The 24,311-nt window shown below is 41.8% G+C and overlaps 1 protein-coding gene and 1 pseudogene across 20 annotated transcripts in view; one reads left to right on the forward strand and one right to left on the reverse strand.

Moving 5' to 3' along the window:
- CHD8 (chromodomain helicase DNA binding protein 8) overlaps positions 1-24,311 on the reverse strand; it is a 71,171-nt gene that overhangs the window by 26,720 nt on the left and 20,140 nt on the right. For 10 of the 20 annotated variants that reach the window (XM_055097252.2, XM_055097251.2, XM_034937257.3 and 7 more), the window contains 9 exons: positions 18,974-20,031; positions 17,135-17,506; positions 16,040-16,425; positions 14,153-14,267; positions 3,822-4,004; positions 3,671-3,739; positions 3,034-3,089; positions 2,396-2,513; positions 1,005-1,088 (listed from right to left, as the gene is read on the reverse strand). In XM_055097252.2, the coding sequence (XP_054953227.1) occupies positions 1,005-1,088; positions 2,396-2,513; positions 3,034-3,089; positions 3,671-3,739; positions 3,822-4,004; positions 14,153-14,267; positions 16,040-16,425; positions 17,135-17,506; positions 18,974-19,816 (2,226 nt within the window). In that variant the 5' untranslated portion in view covers positions 19,817-20,031. Of the gene's footprint in view, positions 1-1,004; positions 1,089-2,395; positions 2,514-3,033; positions 3,090-3,670; positions 3,740-3,821; positions 4,005-14,152; positions 14,268-15,345; positions 15,356-15,905; positions 15,943-16,039; positions 16,426-17,134; positions 17,507-18,973; positions 20,032-24,311 lie in introns of those variants that run through there. The other 10 variants (XM_055097257.2, XM_055097258.2, XM_034937261.3 and 7 more) reach the window with 3 other exon arrangements.
- Positions 4,069-14,083, forward strand: LOC129393757 (eukaryotic translation initiation factor 4E-binding protein 1-like; annotated as a pseudogene).

Raw genomic sequence — 24,311 nt, forward strand, 5'->3', positions numbered from 1 at the left:
ACTAGCCAGGCATGATGGCACACGCTTGCAGTCCCAGCTACTCGGGAGGCTGAGGCACGAGAATTACTTGAATCTGGGAGGCGGAGGTTGCAATGAGCCAAGATCACACCATTGCACCCCAACCTGGGTGACAGAGTGAAGATGGTCTCAAAAAAAAAACCAAAAAAAAAAAAAGAAAAAGAAAAAAGAGAAAAATAAACTAATTAAAATACAGATTCAAATGTAGATCTGCTTTTTTGTTTGTTTGTTTTTTTTAGACAGAGTCTCACTCTGTTGCCCAGGAATGGAGTGCAATGGCATGATCTTGGCTCTCCACAACTTTTGCCTCCCGGGTTCAAGTGATTCTCCTGCCTCAGCCTCCCGAGTAGCTGGGACTATAGGCACGTGCCACCGCACCTGGCTAATTTTTGTATTTTTAGTAGAGACGGGGTTTCACTATGTTGGCCAAGCTGGTCTCAAACTCCCAACCTCGTGATCTGCCCACCTCAGCCTCCCAAAGTGCTCGGATTACAGGTGTGGGCCACCGCACCTGGCCAGCAGATCTGTTTTAATGACAAATGAAGAGACATTTAACTAATGGTGAGTTCAGGAAGTAGCCCATTCTCAAGAACATGATTTGTAGAAAGCTAGGAGCGAGCCTGTAGAAGTATTTTTATATTCATAAATTTAGGAATTTGTGAAGTATCCCTTTCCCCTGCCCAACACCCCACCTCCAACTGTATGTCAAGAGTCTCCCATTTAAAATAGGAGGAAAAACGAGACCAAGATGAATGACTTTTCAGTACTTAGCCTCTACATGTCTGACTTTACAGAAATCTTTCCTTTCAGCATCTCTCCCTACTCCCTTACCTCCCATTATCTTTCAAAGGATTCCACAGAAAAATTCAGAAATACCTTTTCAGTCCAAGGGATTTTGCATCCATACCCGAAAAATAAAGGATTGGCAAACCCACCAGCAGAAATCTAAGAGGATGTTCACGTTACTCCATGCCTCAACAACTCACCTCCCCATTGTCCTTGTCAATACTGTGAGACTCATCCAATATCCTATCCACCTCTACGTAGTCTGGATTAAAGGGCTCTTCATCCTAGATGAGTTAGGAAACCAAACAATAAGACCAAAAGATCACTGTCCAGTAAACCCACTCCTCTACCTCACCTTTAGCAGAGAATCCTACTTCAAAATGTTTAAAGAAATTAGAAGCTATCCAATGGGCATTCTCCTTTTTCATAACATCAAATCCTATGAATTTACCAGGGTCTATACCTGACTTCTCACCTGCTACCAGTGAGTGCCTCTTTCTAACAGAGGTCCTTCTCTCCATATATGCTCTGCTGTTCATTGCTTCTTGTATTCTTAGGAATCCCTCTACCGAGTCATTGCCATAAATACACGTATATGTTCCACATTTCACATTTTAAAATAAGACCTCTTTTGATTCTACAACTCCCGCAACTATTTTTCTACTCTGCTTTATACCTAAACCTTTTTTTTTTTTTTTTTTTTTAAGGTAGAGCCTTGCTCTGTCATCCAGGCTGGAGTGCAGTAGAGCGATCTTGGCTCACTGCAACCTCCACCTCCTACGTTCAAGTGATTCTCCTGCTTCAGCCTCCTGAGTAGCTGGGATTACAGGTGCCCGCCACTATGACCGGCTAATTTTTGTATTTTTAGTAGAGACGGGGTTTCACCGTGTTGGCCATGCTAGTCTCAAACTCCTGACTTCAAGTGATCTGCCTGCCTTGGCCTCCTGAAGCGCTGGGATTACAAGCATGAGCCACTGCGCCCGGCCCCATACCTAAACTTTTTCAAGGGTTTAAACACATGCTATTTCCATTCCTTCATCTCTTTCACTTGTCCATCCATTCCACTTTTTCTTCTACTTGCAACATACAACCAAAACTACTCTTATCAAGGATGAACACCGCAAATATAACAGGCATATTTCTTCACTCATCTTGCTCCAGTGTTTAGGGGTAAACCTGGATATTGGAAATTAAAGCTCCTTTATCCCTATTTCTAATCACACTGGATTAGAAATTTGAGAAAATAAATGTTCTCTCTTAATAATAGGTCTACAGAAACCATCAATAGCTAAAGAAAGACAAAGAATGCCTAAGTGGACCAGCAGTCAGTGTATCATCAGTTTTGAAAATACTTCATGTGCATTGAAGAAATCAATTTCAAAATACCCTATAACTAATAAATGAACCATATTTAAACCTAAGAAAACAATGCAAGGGCAGTTAAGTAAGGGAAGTCAATGACCAAAATTGAAAGTTTACACCCATATATAGAAACCAATTACAAGTATTTTGAAGAATCAGCCAAGGCTGACAACCCCAGTAATTTGTGCTTCTATGAAAGCAATGACAGGCAATACCTATTCCTAATTACCTCATGGAAGAAGTGTCTCATCTGAGCCATTTTGGTTTTGAAGCGCTTTAATTTTTGATGTATCCTCTTATCCTTCTCTAGTTGGGAGATAGTAGCCCATTCACAATGCAGATAGGAGCTAAGGGGGATGGAAAAATCCAGTCATGGTGCAAGTAAAAGAAGGTGGCAGGCTACTGTCTGAAATTTTGGGATTAGTCAGAAGCAGACATAACAAATACAGGCTTAAATTGGGAGACAGTCTCTTAGGTCAGTGCTTCTGAAACTCTAATTTGTATACAAACCACCTGGTATGGGATGTGCTTGAAAGCCCACATTTCTAAAAAGCACCCAAGTAATTAGCATTACTGCTGATCCATGGGCCATATTTTGAGTAGCAAGATCTTAGTGCTAAACTAAGGTAAAGAGAATCACAAGACATTTTATCAGGAACCACCCTCACCCCACTTACCTACAAGGAAATAATAAGAGTCATGTCAATTCCTGAATTTCTCTCTGAATAGCCATTTTTCCCCATTAAAAACAGCAATCTGGGCTACAACACTATAAAAAAGGGACACATTCCCACCCAGGATACCCAGGAGAACTTTTTACCACCCTGTGGAATTCGGGGTGACAAGCTTTTTGCACAGATCACGTACTAGTTCTTGTACTTGACAAAGAATTCTTCTGCTTCAGTATATTGTCCAGAAGGTAGCTAAGAAAAAAGAAATAAATTAGTCACTAGTCCCTTATTTGTAAAAGAATGAACTTTTTAATTTTAACCACACATTGCAGAACTTCATACCAATAATCTCTGAATATATTAATAACTCAGAGATTAAGGAACTAGTCTGGTACTTCAATAATAGAGGCCTGATAGCTGGAAAAAGTAAGCCTTTACCCACTCTAAACAGGTAAGTAAAAGAAGCACCAGTAAAGCAGTTCCTGTTTTCTAGCTAACTTTCCTCCATCATCTCTCACAACTACACCTTAGCAATATATCTGACATCCAAAGGTGCTCATTAAATAAAGCCTGTGAACATAGCATTACAGGTTAATATTAAGATAGAGAAAAGCCAGGCACAGTGGTGCACAATGGTAGTCCTAGATACTCAGGAGGCTGAGGCAGAAGAATAGCTCAAGCCCAGAAGTTCATAGTGTGCTACGATCATATCTATGAATAGCCACTGCACTTTAGCCTGGGTAACATAGTTAGACTCTGTCTATTTCAAAATAAATAAATAAATAAATAAAATAATAATAATAATAATAATAATAATAATAAAAAGCCCTCACCTCCTTCTTCACAATCCGCATAGAAAGCACTTTGTCTACAATGGCTGCATCTTCTTCACTGGGATTCTCCTGCAGCAAAAGATGCAGTGAGTCAACAGATGATTGTGACTAGCAAGGCAATCCTCTGAAATCATTTGAGTTTACAGCTTACCACAAAGAACTGCATGGAAGGCAAAGTCTCGCCATCTGGTTCTTGCACTGGTTCAGGGAGGATAGGCTCAGGTTTTATTGGACCAGTTACATCCACCTCTTCTTCTTCTTCATCATCTGTGATCTTTATATCCAGGTCCTCTGTATATTTTTTTCGCTTAACTTGGCGGTTTGAGCGTCTCTTCTGTAGAGCAAAAAGTAGTTAGAGTGACTAGTTAGGTCTCTCACAGAGAAGACTTTTAAAATTATTTGCTCATGGTCATATACTTAGATTTTACTCCAAAATTTTCATGAAAAATCAGACCAAAAGATGATAAGGAGATTATTTGTCAAACAATGTGATTATGCTATGTACTGACCATATATCAATTTGCTTAACTGCTTTAGGAAAGGCCAAGAATCCACTGAGAAAAACCTGTCCACTAGTGGCAAGAAGCTCTGGGAAATCAAAACTGGATTCTCAGGCTGCAGGGTGCAATATAATTCACACTAGAAGCAACCCGTTAGTGCAAAAATGCAAGAATATTTTGTTTCCATTTTTTGCTTTTTTGTCTTAGTTCTAAAGTTTTTTTTGTTTTAATAAACAGAATCTACTGTATGTACTATTCTGCCACTTACTTTTTTACTTAATGATATTTCCTGGAAATGTTCTCCATATACATTTTTTATTTACCTTATTCTTTCAAGTGGCTGAATTAAACATTTTCTAATTAAGTAATTTAAGCAACACTTCCAGCTCATGATAAAAAACTGGGAAGGAGGCTTGGTACAGTGGCTCACGCCTGTAATACCAGCACTGTGGGAGGCCGAGGCAGGCGGATCACCTGAGGTCGGGAGTTTGAGACCAGCCTGGCCAACATGGTGAAACCCCGTCTCTGCTAAAAATACAAAAATTAGCCGGGCCTTATTTTCCAATTATGATTATCTCTCTGGAAAACCTCAAAGGATCAAATGAAAGAACTACTGAAACTAGTAAACTTGAATGGTATAAAACTAATTTTTAAAAAATCAATAGCATTTCTACGTATAATCAACCAGAAAATATAATAAAAGATCCCATTTATGAAAACACAAAGATTAATTATCTACAAAACTAAATTGGCTGGGAGTGGTGGCTCACACCTGTAATCCTAGCACTTTGGGAGACCGAGGCAGGTGGATCACCTGAGGTCAAGAGTTTGAGACCAGCCTGGTCAACATGGTGAAGCTCTGCTAAAAATACAAAAATTAGCTGGGCCTGGTGGCGGATGCCTTTAGTCCCAGCTACTCAGGAGGCTGAGGCAGGAGAATGGCTTGAACCCGGGGGGTGGAGGTTGCAGTGAGCAAACTTCATTAGTATAAAATTAATTTTATACCAATACAAATATAATTTTATATTTAAAAATGTTATATTTTTGTTTCACCCAACAGACTGGCAAAAATCAGCAAGTTTGATCAAAATATTTTTAAGTAAGAATTCATACATTTTTGGTGAGAGTACATATAGGCACGACTTCCATGAAGAAAAATTTGGCAACACCCTTTGAACCTATCAATTCCACTTCAAAGATACTATCCTATAAATTTGCATATGTGCACAAATCTCTGGAGCATTACTTGTGGGAGTAGGAGACCAGAAAAAACCTAAAGGCCCATCAACAGGGGATTGGTTCAATAAATTATGCTATAGCCTTAAAACTGAATACTACAGAACTATTAAAAAAGAGTGCAGGCTGGGTGCAGTGGCTCGCACCTGTAATCGTAGCACTTTGGGAGATTGAGGTGGCAGGATCACTCAAGCCCAGGTGTTCAAGACCAGCCTGGGCAACACAGTGAGACCCTGTCTCTATTTTATAAAAAATATAAAAATAGCCGGGCACGGTGGCTCACGCCTGTAATCCCAGCACTTTGGGAGGCCGAGGCAGGCGGATCACGAGGTCAGGAGATTGAGACCATCCTGGCTAACACGGTGAAACCCTGTCTCTACTAAAAATACAAAAAATTAGCCAGGTGTGGTGGCGGGCGCCTGTAGTCCCCGCTACTCGGGAGGCTGAGGCAGGAGAATGGCGTGAACCTGGGAGGTGGAGCTTGCAGTGAGCCGAGATCACGCCACTGCACTCCAGCCTGGGAGACACAGTGAGACTCTGTCTCAAAAAAAAAAAAAAAAAAATATATATATACACACACACACACACACACATTAAAAAGAATGGGGTAGATTTATAATACCAAATGTTGAAGATGTGTATCTTCAACCAGAACTCTACTGGTGAAGTATGAAATAACATAATCACTTTAGAAAACTTAACAGATTCCTACAAAGTCACGTTTGTATATTCATAAAGTCAAATATTACTGAAGAAAAAAATAAACTACTCATTTATTTAGCATAGATGAATTATCAAAAACATTATGCCTTTCTCATTGATGTGTGGGCAGAAGAAAAAGAACAACAAAAAATTATGCTGAAAGAAGTGAGACCCAAAAGTACATACTGTATGATACTACTTAAAGTTCAAAGCCGGGTACGGTGGATCACGCCTGTAATCCCAGCACTTTGGAAGGCCAAGGCGGGCAGATCATTTGAGGTCAGGAGTTCAAGACCAGCCTGTCCAACATGGTGAAACACTGTCTCTACTAAAAATACAAAAAAATGAGATGGGCATGGTGGCGTGCACCTGTAATCCTAGCTACTAGGGAGGCTGAGGCACGAGGATCACTTGAATGCAGGAGGCGGAGGTTGCAGTGAGCCAAGATCACGCCACTGCACTCTAGCCTGGGTGAGAGTGAGACCCTGTCTCAAAAAATAAATAAAATAGCCAGGCGCGGTGGACCACGCCTGTAATCCCAGCACTTTGGGAGGCCAAGGCAGGCATATCACGAGGTCAGGAGATCGAGACCATCCTGGCTAACACGGTGAAACCCCGTCTCCACTAAAAATATAAAAAAATTAGCTGGGCGTGGTGGCAGGCACCTGTAGTACCAGCTTCTCAGAAGGCTGAGGCAAGATAATGGCATGAACCCAGGAGGCGGAGCTTGCAGGGAGCGGAGATCGCGCCACTGCACTCCAGTCCAGCCTGGGCGACACAGGGAGACTCCGTCTCAAAAAATAAATAAATAAATAAAGTTCAAAAATAGGCTAAGTTAATCTATGGTAAGAGAGAGCAGAACAGCAGTTAGCTGCCTATGCCCTGGAGTGAGGAACTGGACTGACTACAAGGGAGTACAGGGGAACTTACTGGGGTGATGGAAACATTTTCTTCACTTGGTGAAGTAACTTGGATACATTTGTCAAAACTATACAAATAAAATTTGTGCATATTTTATGATATGTATATTCTACTTCATTTTAAAAAGTCTGGGAGGATATATAAACTAAATTATTTCTAGAGAATAACAATTTCTAGAAGATACTTTCTACTTTTTACTTTATATATTTCTGGATGACTTGATTTTTATCACATCCATCATATAGTATTCTTAAAATGACCTTTTTTAAAAAAAAATTTAGGAAACACTTTAAACAAGTACTTAGATTTGGTTTAAAATAATCCAGGGTGGGCCGGGAGCGGTGGCTCATGTCTGTAATCCTAGCACTTCGGGAGGCCGAGGCGGGCAGACTGCCTGAGCTCAGGAGTTCAAGACCAGCCTGAGCAACATGGTGAAACCCCGTCTCTACTAAAAATATAAAAAATCACCTGGGCGTGGCAGCATGTGCCTGCAGTCTCAGCTACTCCGGAGGCTGAGGCAGAAGAATTGCTTGAACCCGGGAGGCGGAGGTTGCAGTGAGCTGATATCGCGCCACTGCACTCCAGCCTGGGCAAGACAGTGAGACTCTGTCTCCAAAACATAAAAATAAAAGAAAACAAAAAAAAATAATCCTGGGTGCCGTACACTGGAGACCATGTCTAGGGACAGCAACTGCAGCCAGACCCTGAGCTGGGCCATCCCTGCCACTTGCTGGGTGGTGCTGGGCAAAGGCATGCAGCTACAGGACAACCCCCCAGGGGCACAGTCTTCAGCACCACCCTGGGAGGTACCAGGATCATCTACGACTAGAAATTCCTGGAGTGCTGGAACTCACCCATGACCAAAACATCCCCGAGGGATCTGCCCACCATTCCTGGGGTCACCAGCCCTGCCAGTGATGAGCCCCCAAAAGAAGCCAGCCAGAGCCACCTGTGCAATGGCCCAGAAGGTAAGTGGTCGGGCCGTGAGGAATCACAATTTGAGATGGACATTTAAAGGACCAGCCATCAGATTGCGCATTGCCTATGGGCTCCTCCAGGCCTTTCTGGGAGGAATCACACCAGCTAGGCCTTATGGAAGTTATCACATTGGGCAGGCGTGGGACATGGGGTCGGCCACCCCAGCTTTCTCTCCTTCACTCAGGGCACCTGCCCTCTCCTCTTTGTGAAAACTAGCAGATTATCTCCTAGTGCCCTAGTGCCTCTGCTGATGTGGTAGCTGCTGCCCCAAAGGGTGTGACCCCTGCCAGCACACCCTTCAGCAGAGTGCCAGGAGTACCAGGAAGTGGACAAGAATGAGCCCTTCCTTCCAAATAATCCAATGATCGGCTCTTCTAGCCCTGTGCTCTGTGGGCGCAGCCACCCCTTCTTTAGGTTGATGTGCCTGGGAAAGCGCCCCTCCCCCTCCTTCCACAAGAGAGGAAATAAAAGCCACTTTCACCACAGGGCCAAAGGCGGGCAGGACTAGAGTGGAAGTAAGGACAGTGGGAAGTGAGCCATCTGTTGATAAATATTAAAGTGGGAGAATGGGAACATGGGACTTCATTAAAAATCTACTTTTGTGTATGTCTGAAAATTTTCCTAATAAAAAAGAAAGTAGAGGAGGAGAATGGGTAGATCTATCTTTTCCACTAAAGAACAACCTCCAAGACATATCATTAGGGAAAACACACAGTAGAGAAGAGTAGGTATGGAATATTAACATTTAGTGGAAGTAGAAGTAGAGTGTTCATGAAAGTAAGAAATATTTCTAGAAGGGTATACAAGAAATTGGTAACAGAGGCTACCTGTTGTAATTTTTCTCATACACATTTTTTTTTTTTTTGAAACGGAGTTTCGCTCTTGTTGCCCAGGCTGGAGTGCAATGGCATGATCTCAGCTTACTGCAACCTCTGCCTCCCAGGTTCAAGTGATTCTCCTGCCTCAGCCTCCAGAGTAGCTGGGATTACAAGCATGCACCACCATGCCCAGCTAATTTTGTATTTTTAGTAGAGACAGGGTTTCTCCATGTTGGTCAGGCTGGACTCGAACTCCCGACCTCAGGTGATCCACCTGCCTCGGCCTCCCAAGTGCTGGGATTACCGGCATGAGCCACCGCACCTGGCCTCATATATGTATTTTTAAACTGAAAAATCAAATGGCAAATGGTCCAGTTAAAAAATTTCACACAGGGCCAAAGGACAAAAAATTAAAGCACAATAATCATGACCCACTTACCATTCAACCCTTCTCTTCAAAGATACATATTCTTATCCATTTCTTGTATATCCTTCCAGAAAAAAATGGATGCATATACATATATATACACACACAGACACACACACATACTTTAAACATTAAAGAGATACTACATACACTTTTCATTAATAAGTCTTCCTTATTAGCACATTCCAACCTACTTCATTGTTTTTAACTGCCATCTAGTATTCTACTGCATGAATATTGCCAATTTTACTTAACTATTTCTCCACCAATGGACATCTAATTTTTAGACATTTTTGCTATTGCAATATTGCTACAATACATATATCACTGCATTCTTTTGAGAACATATTCATAAGGTAATTTCCTAGGTGCAGAATCATTGAGTGAAATGAAATTAACATTCTAAATTTTTCTATATATTGAAACACCGACTTGCCAAAAAGATTGTCCCAACTGACGAATTTCCCATCAACTGTGTCTAAGTGTCTGTTCCTTAACTTCATTGCCAATATTGTCATTCTCACTTGTCATAGACTGAATTGCATCCCCCCACCAAATCCATATGTTGAAGCCCCTAACCCCCAGTACCTCAGAATGTGAGTGTATTAGGAAATTGGGAATAGGGCTTGCAACGGTCATTAAGTTAAAATAAAGCCACCAGTGTGAGCCCTAATCCAATCTGACTAATGTCCTTACAGAAGGAAGAAATTTGGACACACAAAAAGACACCAGGGATGTGTACCAATAGAGGAAAGACCACGTGAAGACACAATGAGAAGGTGGCCTTCTGCAACCCAAGAAAACCTTCAGGAGAAAACAAACTTGCAGACCATTTGATCTTGGATTTCTAGCCTCCAGAACTATAAGGAAATAAATGTCCAGGCCAAGTGCAGTTACTCACACCTGTAATTCCAGCACATTGGGAGGACAAGGCAGGTGAATCACCTGAGGTCAAAAGATTGAGACCAGCCTGGCCAACATGGTGAAACTCCATCTCTACTAAAAATACAAAAATTAGCTGGGCATGGTGGCACACACCTATGATCCCAGCTACTCGGGAGGCTGAAGCAGGAGAATCACTTGAACCCGGGAGGTGGAGGTTACAGTGAGCCGAGATTGTGCTACTGCACTCCAGCCTGGAGACCCTGTCTCAAAAAAAAGAAAAAAGGAAAAGACAAGAAATGTCCATAGTTTAAGCCACCTAGTCTGTGGTATTTTGTTATGGTGGTCCTAGCAAACTAACAGACCACTTTCTAAATTTTAGTAATCTCTGTGTATTTTGTATTATTAAAAATTTCCTTCATTTTTTTGTTTAACAAATACTTTATTTGCACAACCCTCTAAGCCTTATTTAACCTTTACTTAAAAAACAAGTTGTTTTAACAAATCACATTCATTTTGTGTTGCTATAACAGAATACCCGGGACTGGGTAATTTATTTTAATAAAAAAAGAAATGTAGCCAAGTGCAGTAGCTCCTGCCTGTAATCCCAGAACTTTGGGAGGCTGAGGCGGGTGGATCGCTTGAGGTCAGGAGTTGAACGCCAGCCTGACCAACACAGCGAAACACACCTATAATCCCAGCTACTCAGGAGGCTGAGGTAGGAAAATTGCTTGAACCTGGGAGGCAGAGGTTGCAGTTAGCCAAGATCGTGCCACTGCACCCCAGCCTGGGAAACAGAGCAAGACTCTGTCTCAGAAAAAAAGAAGGTCAGGCACGTGGCTCACGCCTCTAATCCCAGCACTTTGGGAGGCCGAGGCAGGCAGATCACCTGAGATCAGGAGTTTGAGATCAGCCAGGCCAACATGGCGAAACCCTGTCTACTAAAAATATAAAAATTAGCTGGGCATGGTGGCGCCACCTGTAATCCCAGCTACTCGGGAGGCTGAGGCAGGAGAATCACTTGAACCGAGAGGCAGAGGTTGCAGTGAGCCAAGATTGCGCCACTGCACTCCAGCTTGGGCAACAGAGCAGACTCTATCTCAAAAAATAAAAAAAAGAAAGAAAAATAAATTTATTTCTCACAGTTCTAAAGGCTGGTAAGTCCAATATCAAGGTGCCCATATTTGGCGAGGACCTTCTTGCCACATCATCCCATAGCAGGAAGGTGACAGGTGAGAGCACAAGTGAGAGAAAGCAAGAGAGGTCCCAACTTGATTTTATAACAAACCTACTCTCTCAATGACATTAATCCATTCATGAGGGTAATGCCTTCATGACCTAATCACCTCTTAAGGGTCCCCCCCCTCAACACAGTTGCATGGGGGATTTAGCTTCCTATCCATGAACTTTTTTTTTTTGGCGGGGGGAGTCAGGGGGTGCAGTAACGGTCTCTCATTCTGTTGCCCAGGCTGGAGTGCAGTAGCATGATCACAGCTCACTGCAGCCTCAACTTCCTGGGCTCAAGAGATCCTCCTGCCTCAGCCTCCCAAAGTGCAGTGATTACAGGTATGAGCCACCATGCCTGGCTAACCCATGAACTTGGGGGACACATTCATCCACAGCATATGTATGTAAGTCTTAATATGTGTTCTTACTATGAGCCAAACACTGTTATATGTGCTTTATAAATGTGTACATTTAATCCTTGAAGCAACCCTATTTGGTAAGTACTATTACCCACATTTTAAAGGTGAGGAAATTAAGGTACCAAGAGGCTAAGAAACTCGCTCAGAGTGACAAAGCTATTAAATGGTAGAGTCAAGAAAAGAACCCAAGAAATCTGGCTCCAGAGTCTGTGCTCTCAACCACTACGCTGTTCATGGAATTTTTTTGGTGTAATACCATATATAATTTTTATATTATCAAGTGTACCAATATTTTCCTTCATGACTTCTGAATTTTAATACCGTCTTTACAAAGATTACTCCACCGGATAGTTACTTTAAAATGTATTCATGTCTTATAGACAGTTCATAAATTTCATCTTTTATATTTACACCTTCAATTCGGTTGGGATTTATTTTTAAGATGGCAAAAAAATCCAGCTTTTCCTAAATGGTTAGCCAGCTGTCCCAATTTATTGAATAATCTTTTTCCCTGTTGATTTTAAATGGTGTTTTAATCATATATAGTAAATTTCCACAAGTATTTGAGTTGATTTCTAAGCTCTACTGTGTTTTATTAATCTGTTTTTTCTTCTCCAATTTCAAAGTCTTAGTAATCATTATTTCATAATATATTCTAAAATTTTTTTTTGGCCTCATTTTCCTTTTTAAAACTTTCTCGACTATTCTTTTGTTTTGTTTTGTTTTGTTTTTTTGAGGTGGAGTTTCGCTCTGTCACCCAGGCTGGAGTGCAGTGGCGCAATGTTGGCTCACTGCAAGCTCCGCCTCTAGGGTTCATGCCATTCTCCTGTCTCAGCCTCCCAAGTAGCTGGGACTACAGGTGCCCACCACCATGCCCGGCTAATTTTTTTGTATTTTTGGTAGAGACGGGGTTTCACCGTGTTAGCCAGGATGGTCTCAATCTCCTGACCTCGTGATATGCCCGCCTTGGCCTCCCAAAGTGCTAGGATTACAGGCGGGAGCTACCGCGCCTGGCCCAGCTATTCTTACACAGTAATTTCCCCTAGAAAAACCCAAGTATCAGTTTGTCAATGTACTGAATATATATTATGAAAGAGGGGAGGCACTTATAAATATTAATAGAGAAACACTTAAGGTTCATTTAGTCCAAATCTCCATTTACAGATGAGAAACTGAGACTCAAGTAAGTTAAGTTGGCCAGGCCACAGAGCTACTTAGAAGCACTATGGGTCTCCTTAATCAGATTTTTTCTATGGTTGGAAACTAGAGCCAAAGATGGTACCATAAGGCAACAAATCAGAGATGGAAGCCTACGCTTCTGGTCTGGCTTCTTTTGGTCTCTTCCAATGTCCCTCATCTTCAAAACGTAGCAAGAAACTTTGTGCCTAACTACCCTAGTTCACAGAGTCAGAATCCTGAAGTGTAGAAAAGGTAAGGCAAAAGGGATTCTTGGAGAGTTCTAAGAGAGAGTCAAGTTCTGACCCAACCAGAAGGGCAATCAAGCAGCATGATTTCATATGATTTGCTTTGTATTTCAAACACTGGAATTTGAGGAAACGAGTATTGCTATTTTTTTTTTTTTTGAGACAGAGACTCGCTCTGTTGCCCAGGCTGGAGTGCAATGGTACAATCTCGGCTAAGTGCAACCTCCACCTCCAGGGTTCAAGTGATTCTCCTGCCTTAGCCTCCCAAGTAGCTGGGATTACGGGTGCCTGCCACCACACCCGGCTAATTTTTGTATTTTTAGTAGAGATGGGGTTTCACCACGTTGACCGGACTGGTCTCCAACTCCTGACCTCAGGTGATCCACCCACCTCAGCCTCCCAAAGTGCTGGGATTACAGGTGTGAGCCACCACGCCTGGCCAAGTATCACTATTTTTATAGTAATATGCTCTTTGCCTAAAAAAAAAAATTTAAAGACACTGACCAGTGGGAGGCCAAGGCAGGCAGATCACTTGAGGTCAGGAGTTCAAGACCAGCTTGGCTAACGTGGTGAAACCTGGTCTTTACTAAAATAATACAAAAATTAGCTGGGCGTGGTGGTGCATGCCTTATAATCCCAGTTACTCGGGAGGCTAAGGCAGGATAATCGTTTGAAACCGGGAGGCAGAGGTTGCAGTAAGCTGAGATCATGCCACTGCACTTTAGGCCTGGGTGACAGAGCAAGACTCTGTCTCAAGAAGAAGAAAATAACAACAACAACAACAGAAAAAAGACATTGACCAGGTCCATTCACCTTATTTAGGCCTACGTCCAGTTTAGAAAAACCAAAGAAATGTGTACAGACTTACAATTTCTCAATATCTTCTTGGCTTGGTTAGCCATAATTAAACATGGTTTTTTCTACTAAATTCTTTTGGGATCCTTTTACCTGAATGCTGCTTTCTTCATCTTCTCGAGGTGACTGTGCAGGCATGACTTCCACATCTGAATTATCAGATGAGGTATTACGTTTTCTCTTCTTACCCACTACAGGAGTGATGGTGCTAAAAAGGAAAAACCAAATTCATTTTCAGTGAAAGCAAAGAAAATTTAGGAGTAAAAAAACATAATTAATCTAAACCATCACATACAAAACTTCCAGACAGAAGTTTTTAGATCTTCAGTCAATAGGACACACAGCTACTAAATAGGGTGTTTGAAAAAAAGAAGATATTAGGGTTTGTAAACCACTGACTGACCCTTATACCATATTTGACAAATCCTTGTTATTACTGTGTTTACAAATACCTGAAGGAAGGTAGCACAAGATAGGAGAATAAATACCAGATTAAGAATTAGAACACTTATTGCAGTTCCACTTCTGTCACTACAAGAGCATTAGTTTCATTATTTGTAAACATTAGAGAGATAATACCTGTCCTGACAGTTACTGAGGCTCAAATAAGAAATATAAAACTGTCTTTTAAAAGCTGAAAAATCCGGTACAAATACAAAGCATTATTATAATTACACCACAAAGCCTGAAGAATCCCAGGGAGTAAAAGCTAGTAAGAAAGGAGAAGATACAGGACATGGAAGGGAAAGAGAGGACACTCAATTATGACAAGAATTATGTGGCAAGCCATCACTTTTCTGTCAACACTGCTTAAAGCTAATGGTAGATGCTGAAATCTCCAATTCACAGAAGAGATGCAAGAACAGGACAGCTATGTCTCCAGTAGTTCTCTTTTTACTGATGTGGGTGGTAGGAGGTAGTGAGAAATCTCTTTCACACTACAGTAATACAAAATCAGGACAAATATATGAATGCAGAGTCACAGCTTTTAAAGGTAACTCCCAGCACAGTGACTATCTTTCCTGTGCCTTCGTGTTTTCCTCTTAAAATATGCTAATTTCAGTTTTCCATTTAACAAATCCTATAAGCATTAGGACAGAAAAAAGAAAGGCCTTATTATTTTCTATAATAGATCACCTTGAACTATGTAGCTGGTAAATACACATAAGTTCCTCAATGCTTCTTAGCAATGAGTGCTCTGCCCTCAAATGTCCCATCACAATAGCAAGGAGCACTCTCTTGAGCTGGCTCTTGCACGTCCCGTCACAATAGCAAGGAGCACTCACTTGAGCTTGCTCTTGCATGTCCCATCACAATAGCAAGGAGCATTCACTTGAGCTTGCTCTTGCACGTCCCATCACAGTAGCAAGGAGCACTCACTTGAGCTTGCTCTTGCACGTCCCATCACAATAGCAAGGAGCACTCACTTGAGCTTGCTCTTGCCCGCCCCATCCCAATAGCAAGGAGCACTCACTTGAGCTTGCTCTTGCACGTCCCATCACAGTAGCAAGGAGTACTCACTTGAGCTTGCTCTTGCCCGTCCCATCCCAATAGCAAGGAGCACTCACTTGAGCTTGCTCTTGCCCGTCCCATCCCAATAGCAAGGAGCACTCACTTGAGCTTACTCTTGCACGTCCCATCACAATAGCAAGGAGCACTCACTTGAGCTTGCTCTTGCACGTCCCATCACAATAGCAAGGAGCACTCACTTGAGCTTACTCTTGCACGTCCCACCCCAATAGCAAGGAGCACTCGAGCTTACTCTTGCACGTCCCATCACAGTAGCAAGGAGCACTCACTTGAGCTTACTCTTGCACGTCCCATCACAGTAGCAAGGAGCACTCACTTGAGCTTGCTCTTGCCCTTTGTTTTGGAGGTACCAGATGTTTGCTCTGCCCTCAAATGTCCCATCCCAATAGCAAGGAGTACTCACTTGAGCTTACTCTTGCACGTCCCATCACAGTAGCAAGGAGTACTCACTTGAGCTTGCTCTTGCCCTTTGTTTTGGAGGCACCAGATGTTTTACTCTTCTTTGGCTTCTCCTCTTTCAGCCTCTCCCCAGCACTCTTCTTCCTGCGTTTCTTCTCGCCTTCCTCCTCTGGCCGAACGCTGGGCAACTCGTCCTCATTTAAGACTCGAGGTATGTTCTGCTCACCGCGGGCACGGGCTCTCGCAATGGCCTCTGCTACAATCCGATTTGCTTTCTCTTGCTTCTTCTGGTGTTCCAATCTGCGGTTTTCCTCCATTCCTGTCTTTCCCCCCGAATGAGGAGCAGAGCTTGCTGGTGATGACAAAGCTGCCACTTCACTGGCACTCAGAACTTTAACTACAGAGAGCCCAGAAGAGGCCCCTTGGGAAGAGCCAGCCTATAGAAACAAAGATACTACAATTTCAACTTGCTTGTAGTTAAATGGCCTCAATAAAATCCAGCTCTGAAGCAGGGGGGCTAGAAACTAGTTCTTTAATCCCTCAAGAATCAAGCTCAGACTAAATCTTATTGAACCTACACCTACTTTTTAAAATGTATTCTTTTGGTGGGAAAGGGGTGAGAAAAACCAAGAATTCTGCCAAAATAAACTTTAGTATCTTTTTGCTATGCTTCCATTAATATACATCTCCATTACCTCAGAAAAATTACAACTAATATACCCAATATTGGTCTCTGGCCTAACGGTAAAAAAATTCAAATTCTACTCTTGGCCTACCTTTTATCTGCCTGGGTAGGGGGAGGGGAGGACTGATCACTTATTTCTTTATGTCATTTCTGAACTATCATTTAAAGGATATCACAAATCATTTTTATTTCACAATAATATTAGGAAAAAATTATAAATAAAACAATTCAAAGATAAATACTAAATAATCTCATATCCCAAACCCAACAATCCCTCTCTAATCTTTTAATAATATAATTAAAATAAGGTTTCCATGGATGAAAGAATTAAGTCTGCATCTCAGTTCAGAGATATAAATCTAGAATGGCCCCACATTCAAGAATAAGTGGTTGCTGAGGGCAACAGCAATGGACTAAGTATTTTTGTTTTCTTTCTTTTCCTTACTATGTAAGTCTCTCACCTGTGGCTGCAGTACCACCTTGACTGGTACTGAAAGTCTTTGTCCTGGGCTTTGTCCTGGTCCCATTATCTGAGCCTGCTGTACAGAGGACAGAGTCACTGGCTGGGTGGAGGGTGGCTGCTGGGGCTGTGGCTGCGATGATGGTGGTTGTGGTACAATCTGGATTTTTTGCTGTGGCTGCTGCACCTGCAGCTGGATAGTTACTACCTTGGCAGGCTGCCCTTGGGCATTCTTGGCTTGAGTCAGGGCTGCCAGCTGGTTGCCCTGTAACACTATCTTGCCTGGTAGACTCCCTAGCACAACATGCCGATGTCCTTGGGGACCTCCAGACTGTGGCTGCTGGAGGACCAGGGTGATGCGTTTCGATTCACCCTAAAGTGAAGAAAGGAAATTGCAAGAGTACAACATTAAAGAATGGTATACTCTGAAATATTTACACCAGTTTTCTTCATGCTAGAATCATAAAAACTACGGGTCAGAAGACACAGTACAATTCACTTTGCTCATCATCCTATCTGTCTTGATGCAATCTTTTTTGTTATTTTTAGAGACAGGGTCTCGCTGTATTGCCCAGGCTAGAGTGCAGTGGCTATTCACAGGCACAACACTACTGCTGATCAGCAAGGGAGTGCTGCCCTGCTCCGTTTCCAACCTGGGCCAATTCATCCCTCCTTAGGCAACCTGGTGGTCCCTTGCTCCTGGGAGGTCACCATATTGATGTCAAACTTAGTACAGACACCTGATTGGCATAGCACACCACAGCCCAGAACTCCTAGGCTCAAGTGATCCTCCCGCTTTAGCCTCCTGAGTAGCTGGTACTATAGGTGCATGCCACCATGCCCAGCTAATTTTTATTTTGCTTTTTTGTAGAGATGAGGTCTATGTTTCCCAGGCTGGTGTCGAACTCCTGGCCTCAAGCGATCCTCTGGCCTCAGCCTCCCAAAGTGCTGGGACTATCAGCTGTCCTGATAGAATCTTTTCTATAATGCTTCTGCTCAGTAGGTATCAAGCTATGTTTTAAAAACTCCTGATGGAAGGCTATCTTCTAATGCAGCAGTTCATTTTTGGAAACCTAATAATACAAAATTCCTTATATTGAATTGAAATCTGCCTCCTTGTAGCTTCTTCCCACTAGTCCTACTTTTTTTAGAGACAAGGGTCTCACTATGTTGCCCAGGCTGGTCTTGAACTTCTGGCCTCAAGCAATCCTCCTGCCTCAGCCTCCTGAGTAGCTGGGGTCACAGGTGAGAGACATTGTGCCTGGCTAGTCCTAATTATCTCAATGCTGCGCCCCCACCCCCACCAACTCTTTTGGCCCTTTATTCAGATGCTAGAGCCTCTACCTTCTTACGCTAGAAAATAACACTTTCACTGAGCAAAGTAGGAGGGGGACAATCTTAGTAATAAGAATAAAAGAAAGATATAAATAGCTTTTACAAGTCTTGCAAATATAAAGATAATTCTTCAAAGATGTTTCTTTGTTCCCATAGCATCCCATACTTCTCATAAAACTTTGTATCACACAATTATTGTGAACTCTTGCTTAATATCTGTCTTTCCTGGCAGACGGTGAGCTCTGTAAGGACAGGGACTGTGTTTGCCTTATTTAGCACCAGCTAGGTACAATGTAAATGTGTAGTAAGAGCTCAAAAAATGTGTTAACATTAACTGCTTCCAACCAGCAAGTACTAAGTATGTGGCTGTCACACTAACTGATAAAAACCAAAGATGGAATTTAAATAGGCTTTCCCAGAGAAAGCTCTCATGCGCTCACTCTCTCAAAGAGTTGCTGGGCCCTCTATGAAACCAAAATTCACCTCCCCCTTTCACTCAAGTCACCTGGGTAGGTGTAGAGGTCAGTGTAACTGCAGGCTTCAGTGGGGGCCCTGTGGCCCCAGGGTTTCCAGCAGGAGCTGAACCCTTAACTGGCTGGAGGACCAGCTGCTTTACTGGTCGGCTGGGCTGGACAATGCGCTGAACAGCAGCCTGGTTCCCAGGGACCTTGGCGGCCAACACTGTATTACCAGAGACAATGGAAACACCTGGTCGAAGGGGTGTGCCGGTTAGCACTTTGGTAAAAGTGACTTTTCCACCATTGGCTGTGCCTGCCACCAGGGGCTGAGCTGTGCTGGTGATACCTTGGGCCTGAATTTGTGCCACATGGGCACCAGTGACTGAGGAGCTTGGTGGGGCCTTAAGGATAACAATCTTAGGGGCTGACTGAGGTGGCTGCCCTCCAGCACTACTGGAGGAGACAGCTGTGGCAGAGACACCCATGAAAGGATTCCCTTGGCTCAGGATCTCCTGGCTCTTGGAGACTTGCAAAAGTCCTGATGTTGGCGTCGATGTCTGTAAGACAGGTTGGGCTGGCTGCTCCTGGCTGGCAGGCTGAGTGGTATAATCATGCAAGGTTATGGATTCTGGAGCTGGAGCTGTGGATTCTTTGGAAAGTTCTGTGGGAGCTGTTTCCTCTGGTGGAGGGACCAGTTCACTTGCTGATGAATTCCCCATATCACCACCTCCACCATCCTGGTTCATCTGATCCAAGGAGTCCAGAGAGCTTGGCAGTCCAAGGGCTTCCTCAATGGGGTCTTGTGTGACCTGGTTAAAGCTGTCATCAGTCAGAGAGTCCAGGCCAAATAAATTTGGGTCATCGAACAGATCCATGATGGGGTCTGCCATCTTGGGAAAGTAATGGAGGGTATTTCTCCAAGGTCTAGGGAGGGAAGGGGAGGGGGGGTACTGGCTCTCCCCTCCCCTCCCCTATTAAGAAAAAAATGTACACAATGTAAGAGGACTACTCTTCAAGTATAGAGGCAAGAAACAAGTGCATGTCAGATTGTCCTGACCTTCATGGAGCAAGATGGCTACGTCTTCAGAGGAAGATGGTGGAACTCCTGTTGTAGGAATACAAATACAAATGAAAAATAAGCAAAGTTGGCGATCTCAGAGAAAATTTTCCCTTCTTACGTACTGTTCTTAATATCAAATAGCATGAATATAAGAGGGAAATGTGAGGAAATCTGAGGACGGACATACAGCAGAAAGACTCATATTTCTGCTTCAAAACTAAAACTAAAAGAGAAAAACAATAACAACCTCCTCTTGGGCACTTACACCTACAAACTTTAAAGACTCTGTTAAGAGCATTTGGCTGTCTTTCTCCGTTTCTTTTAACAATTATTATTCTTTGGTAAAGATAAAATTTAATATTCATTTACCTTCTATTTTCAGTTTTTAAGTTAGTAGAACTCAAAAATATGCCACCAGAATTACAGTGACTCTATAGATAAAGGTTTCTGGATATATTCTATTGTATAAATTTTTCTTGTGTTTTATATATTTTTACTTACTATTGGCAAAAATAACCACCTTTAACCAAGGTTTATAGTACAATCTCACCAGTGATCATACAATTTTACCCAGGAAGTTTTGCAACCTTTATTCTAGTTAACATATTAATCTATAATGGGATTTTTGTTCTGAAGTCCCCTCTCAAGAAAACTTTCTCATATTTAAGATAAAAAAGGTCAATTGCAAGGGATTCAACATTGTTTCCAATTTATATTCCCAACTTCCTCTTACCATCTCTTACATATATTTTACATTCCAGTCCAACTAGACTACACAATTCCCTTAATGTGATTCCTACCTGTGTGACTTTGCTTATGATGCTGTGCTTTCTGCCTGGAACACGTCCTCTCCATCCCAATGCCAATAATCTCTCGCAGCTAAAATCCTACCAACCCTCAAAGGTCTTCTACTCCATTAAGTGAGCCCTGAACCTCTGACGCTTTAACTGAGCAACTTGTGACGACTTGATCCCTCCACCTCCTTTAAATACCCACACCATTGTTTAAACCTTAAAGCACTTATATTTAATATTTTATTATAACGACCTAAGTCTGTAATATATCCTCTGAAGGCCCAAATGGTTCCTTTGCGCAAATTGTAAAAAGTTGCCCACTTCTCAAGATGCCTGGAAAACTGCCATACTAAATATATAAAAATTTGTTATGAATGTATGCAATGTACACCCTCCACAACTCTGTACCATGGCCCAGCTCCTCTTTCTCTGGGAGAAAGTTCTTGGATGGTGGGGACTACGTTTTATTTATCTGTGGATCCCCAAAGAACCAGCAGGACATAGCACATATAGTAGCTAATCAAAAAACAGTTAATGAATTATACTTGCTCGCATTATCTGGAGTAAACCATTCGATCCTCACAGAAACTAAATGGTATTCTTTGATTCTAACATGAGATGGTAAAAAGCTTCCTATCTTGAAAACATGTCTTATGAATGGCTGAAAGTAGGTTCACAAAATCCATGTCTAGGGTTTTAAGTTCATGAAACTAGTGGAAAAAAGAAAAGCTATCAAAGACAGGGAAGTATACCACCATAAAACCCAAATATATGAAAAAGAAATATCTGTTCTTTGTATATGATGACAGTATTTGACAATACAGGAAAGTCTTGCTTGGTAAGACCATTTCTCCTAACTTTTGGAAGACACCAGATAAGAAATTTGTCAGAGGCATAGTCCTGACTGAAGGAGACTTTTCCATATAACCCCCATACTATGTTTTTTCCTTCCCAACCCATCTCACTTATCCTTATAAAACAATATAATATGGGTTAATATATCAGATACTCCAAAACAGACAAAGAGAACAAACACGTGAGTCAAAATTACAAAGTATACATGGTATCTCCAACAATGTTAAACAAGATCGTCCTTGCTTCAGTAATTGCATACTTTTCATATCTCAACCCAAGATCCATACCATCTCCCATTCCTGGCTAGCCTATTCCACCAGCTCATTCCAGCCTCTCATATCTAATATTTGCCTCCAAATTACTCAAAATGGCAATCAGGAAAGTTATGAATGCTTCCCGATTTAACGAAAACCTACTCAATAACTTGATATTAATAAATTTCCTTCCCATTATCATCAACTTTTTTCCAGTATACCTACTTTGGCACCAATTATTTTTCATTCTCTACTCACCGTCAGAAGTTAAAGTATCTACAGCTAGGAGTAATATAAAAACAACAGTGAAAGTTTCTTTTTTTTTTTTTTTTCTGAGACAGAGTTTCACTCTTGTTGCCCAGGCTGGAGTGCAATGGCGCGATCTCGGCTCACCGCAACCTCTACCTCCCGGGTTCAAGCGATTCTCCTGCCTCAGCCTCCCGAATAGCTGGGATTACAGGCCTGAGCCACCACACTTGGCTAATTTTGTATTTTTAGTAGAGACAGGTTTTCTCCACGTTAGTCAGACTGGTCTCGGACTCTCGACTTCAGAGGTGAGCCGTTGCCTCAGCCTCCCAAAGTGCTAGGATTATAGGCATGAGCCACCACGCTGAAAGTTTCTACTAACCAGAAGTTTATGTTGCAAATAGTTTATAGCCTGCTCCTTATTCCATGGAGTATTTTGTCGCTTCCATGATTCCTTGCTATTTGTCAATTCTAATGCTCTTCCTTTCCCCCATAATGATCCAATCTTAGGCCCAGATTTTTTTTTTTTTTAAATAGGAGAAACAAGGCTGATGGTTTCTGATGAATCTCCTTACCCCCATATGACTTAGTATAAGCTTTTTAAAGATCAATGCATTGTCATTTATCTCTCCCTTCCCAATTTTCGAACCAAATTTCTGCTTCTTCTAGTTCGGTCTATGCCTAATAATTCAAAAACCTTGCCACCAAGTATCATTACTTCTCAGTTCCATCATTCTCACCTATACTGACCCAATTCATCTCATATTTTTATGCTAGTTTCCTACTTCTTTTCTAGTTCCTATCTTTAAACTGTCCTTGACTCTTACAAGATTAAACCTTCTCCCAACATACATCTAACTTTTTTTAACCCTCCTTCTACTACTACTTGTGGGTCACCCTGGCTATATCCACATATGGCCTATTTATTCTACCAAGTTCATCTATCTCATGAATCTTCTCAACCATCTCATGAATTCTCTTTCCTTGATTCAAACCCTAATAGCAAAAATGAACAGATGTTAAGTGGGTTTCAATGCAAAGTAACTGCCTAGATAAAGAAGTCACACCAACTTTTATCATATTAAGAATGAAAAGCCAGTGTTGGCCCACCAGTCCCCAAAAGAGAAACACATGTATGTGCTCAAAAGGAAAGACAAAACTTAGTGGTTGTACTTAGTCACTTTCCATAATTACAAACTAATGACCAGAATCATGACAGAAATCTTGGAGGGCATGTGGGGGGTGAGGGATGGCAGTGGAAGGGAAAAGTAACAAACTAGTCAGTTAAGGTTAAAATCCAAGCCCATCTATCTATAATCACCAAGTAACAATCCAGTTACCTGTAGAAAAATACTTTATTATATATGCCAGTATAGCCCTTCACTTCATCTCCTTCTTAAAGGTGAAACTACTGCTTCGCCTTGAGACAAGTACAAACTGATGTTCTTCTGCAGCTTTACCACCTTTAATACAGTTCTTGATTTTTTTGGAAATCTAGAGTCCCAACTCTGTCATTCTTATTTGACATTATTCCTCACCCTTGCCCATTTCTATAATAAACTGTCTGTCCTATGATAAAGTATTTTGTTTTAATTCTACCCTATATTTTTCCATCTCAATCTCTCCATACCTTTCAACAAAGCAGTGATTCTCAACCAGAGGATGGAGACTAAGGCCCTTAAGAAGGGCTTCTGGGAACCGAGGGTGGAGATAAATGTGCAGTTCTTAAAGGTGTATTCAATATTATAATTTTATATTTATCAAGTGAAAAAACTACATCTCATTGTTTAGGCTATTTATATTTATTAACACCGGACAAAGCCTTCTTGGCCAGTGAAGATCTGTAAAAGACACATGTGAGGAGTAGAGGGCAGAGAAAGAAACATTCCTGGCATGGCAGAGTTACCAGTATCTTTGGGATGGGATAAGATTTCCTATAGCCTCTCAAAAGGAGTTTATCATCATTTACTGTTTATGATGGATAAGAAACACTGCAAGAGATTAGTTCTGTCGTCTAATAGATAAAATTATGTAAAATGAGCTACAGATATCTATTGCCCACTTATAGATTTCTCCGTAGTGACAACCTCTTAGAAGACAATGAACGAATGCAGTATTGAGCCATGCTGACCTCTTTCTGTAATGTGCACTTTTAGAAAGTACCACTCATGACCAC

The sequence above is a fragment of the Pan paniscus genome, chromosome 15, assembly GCF_029289425.2.
Source record: "Pan paniscus chromosome 15, NHGRI_mPanPan1-v2.0_pri, whole genome shotgun sequence".
Lineage (NCBI taxonomy): Eukaryota > Metazoa > Chordata > Mammalia > Primates > Hominidae > Pan > Pan paniscus.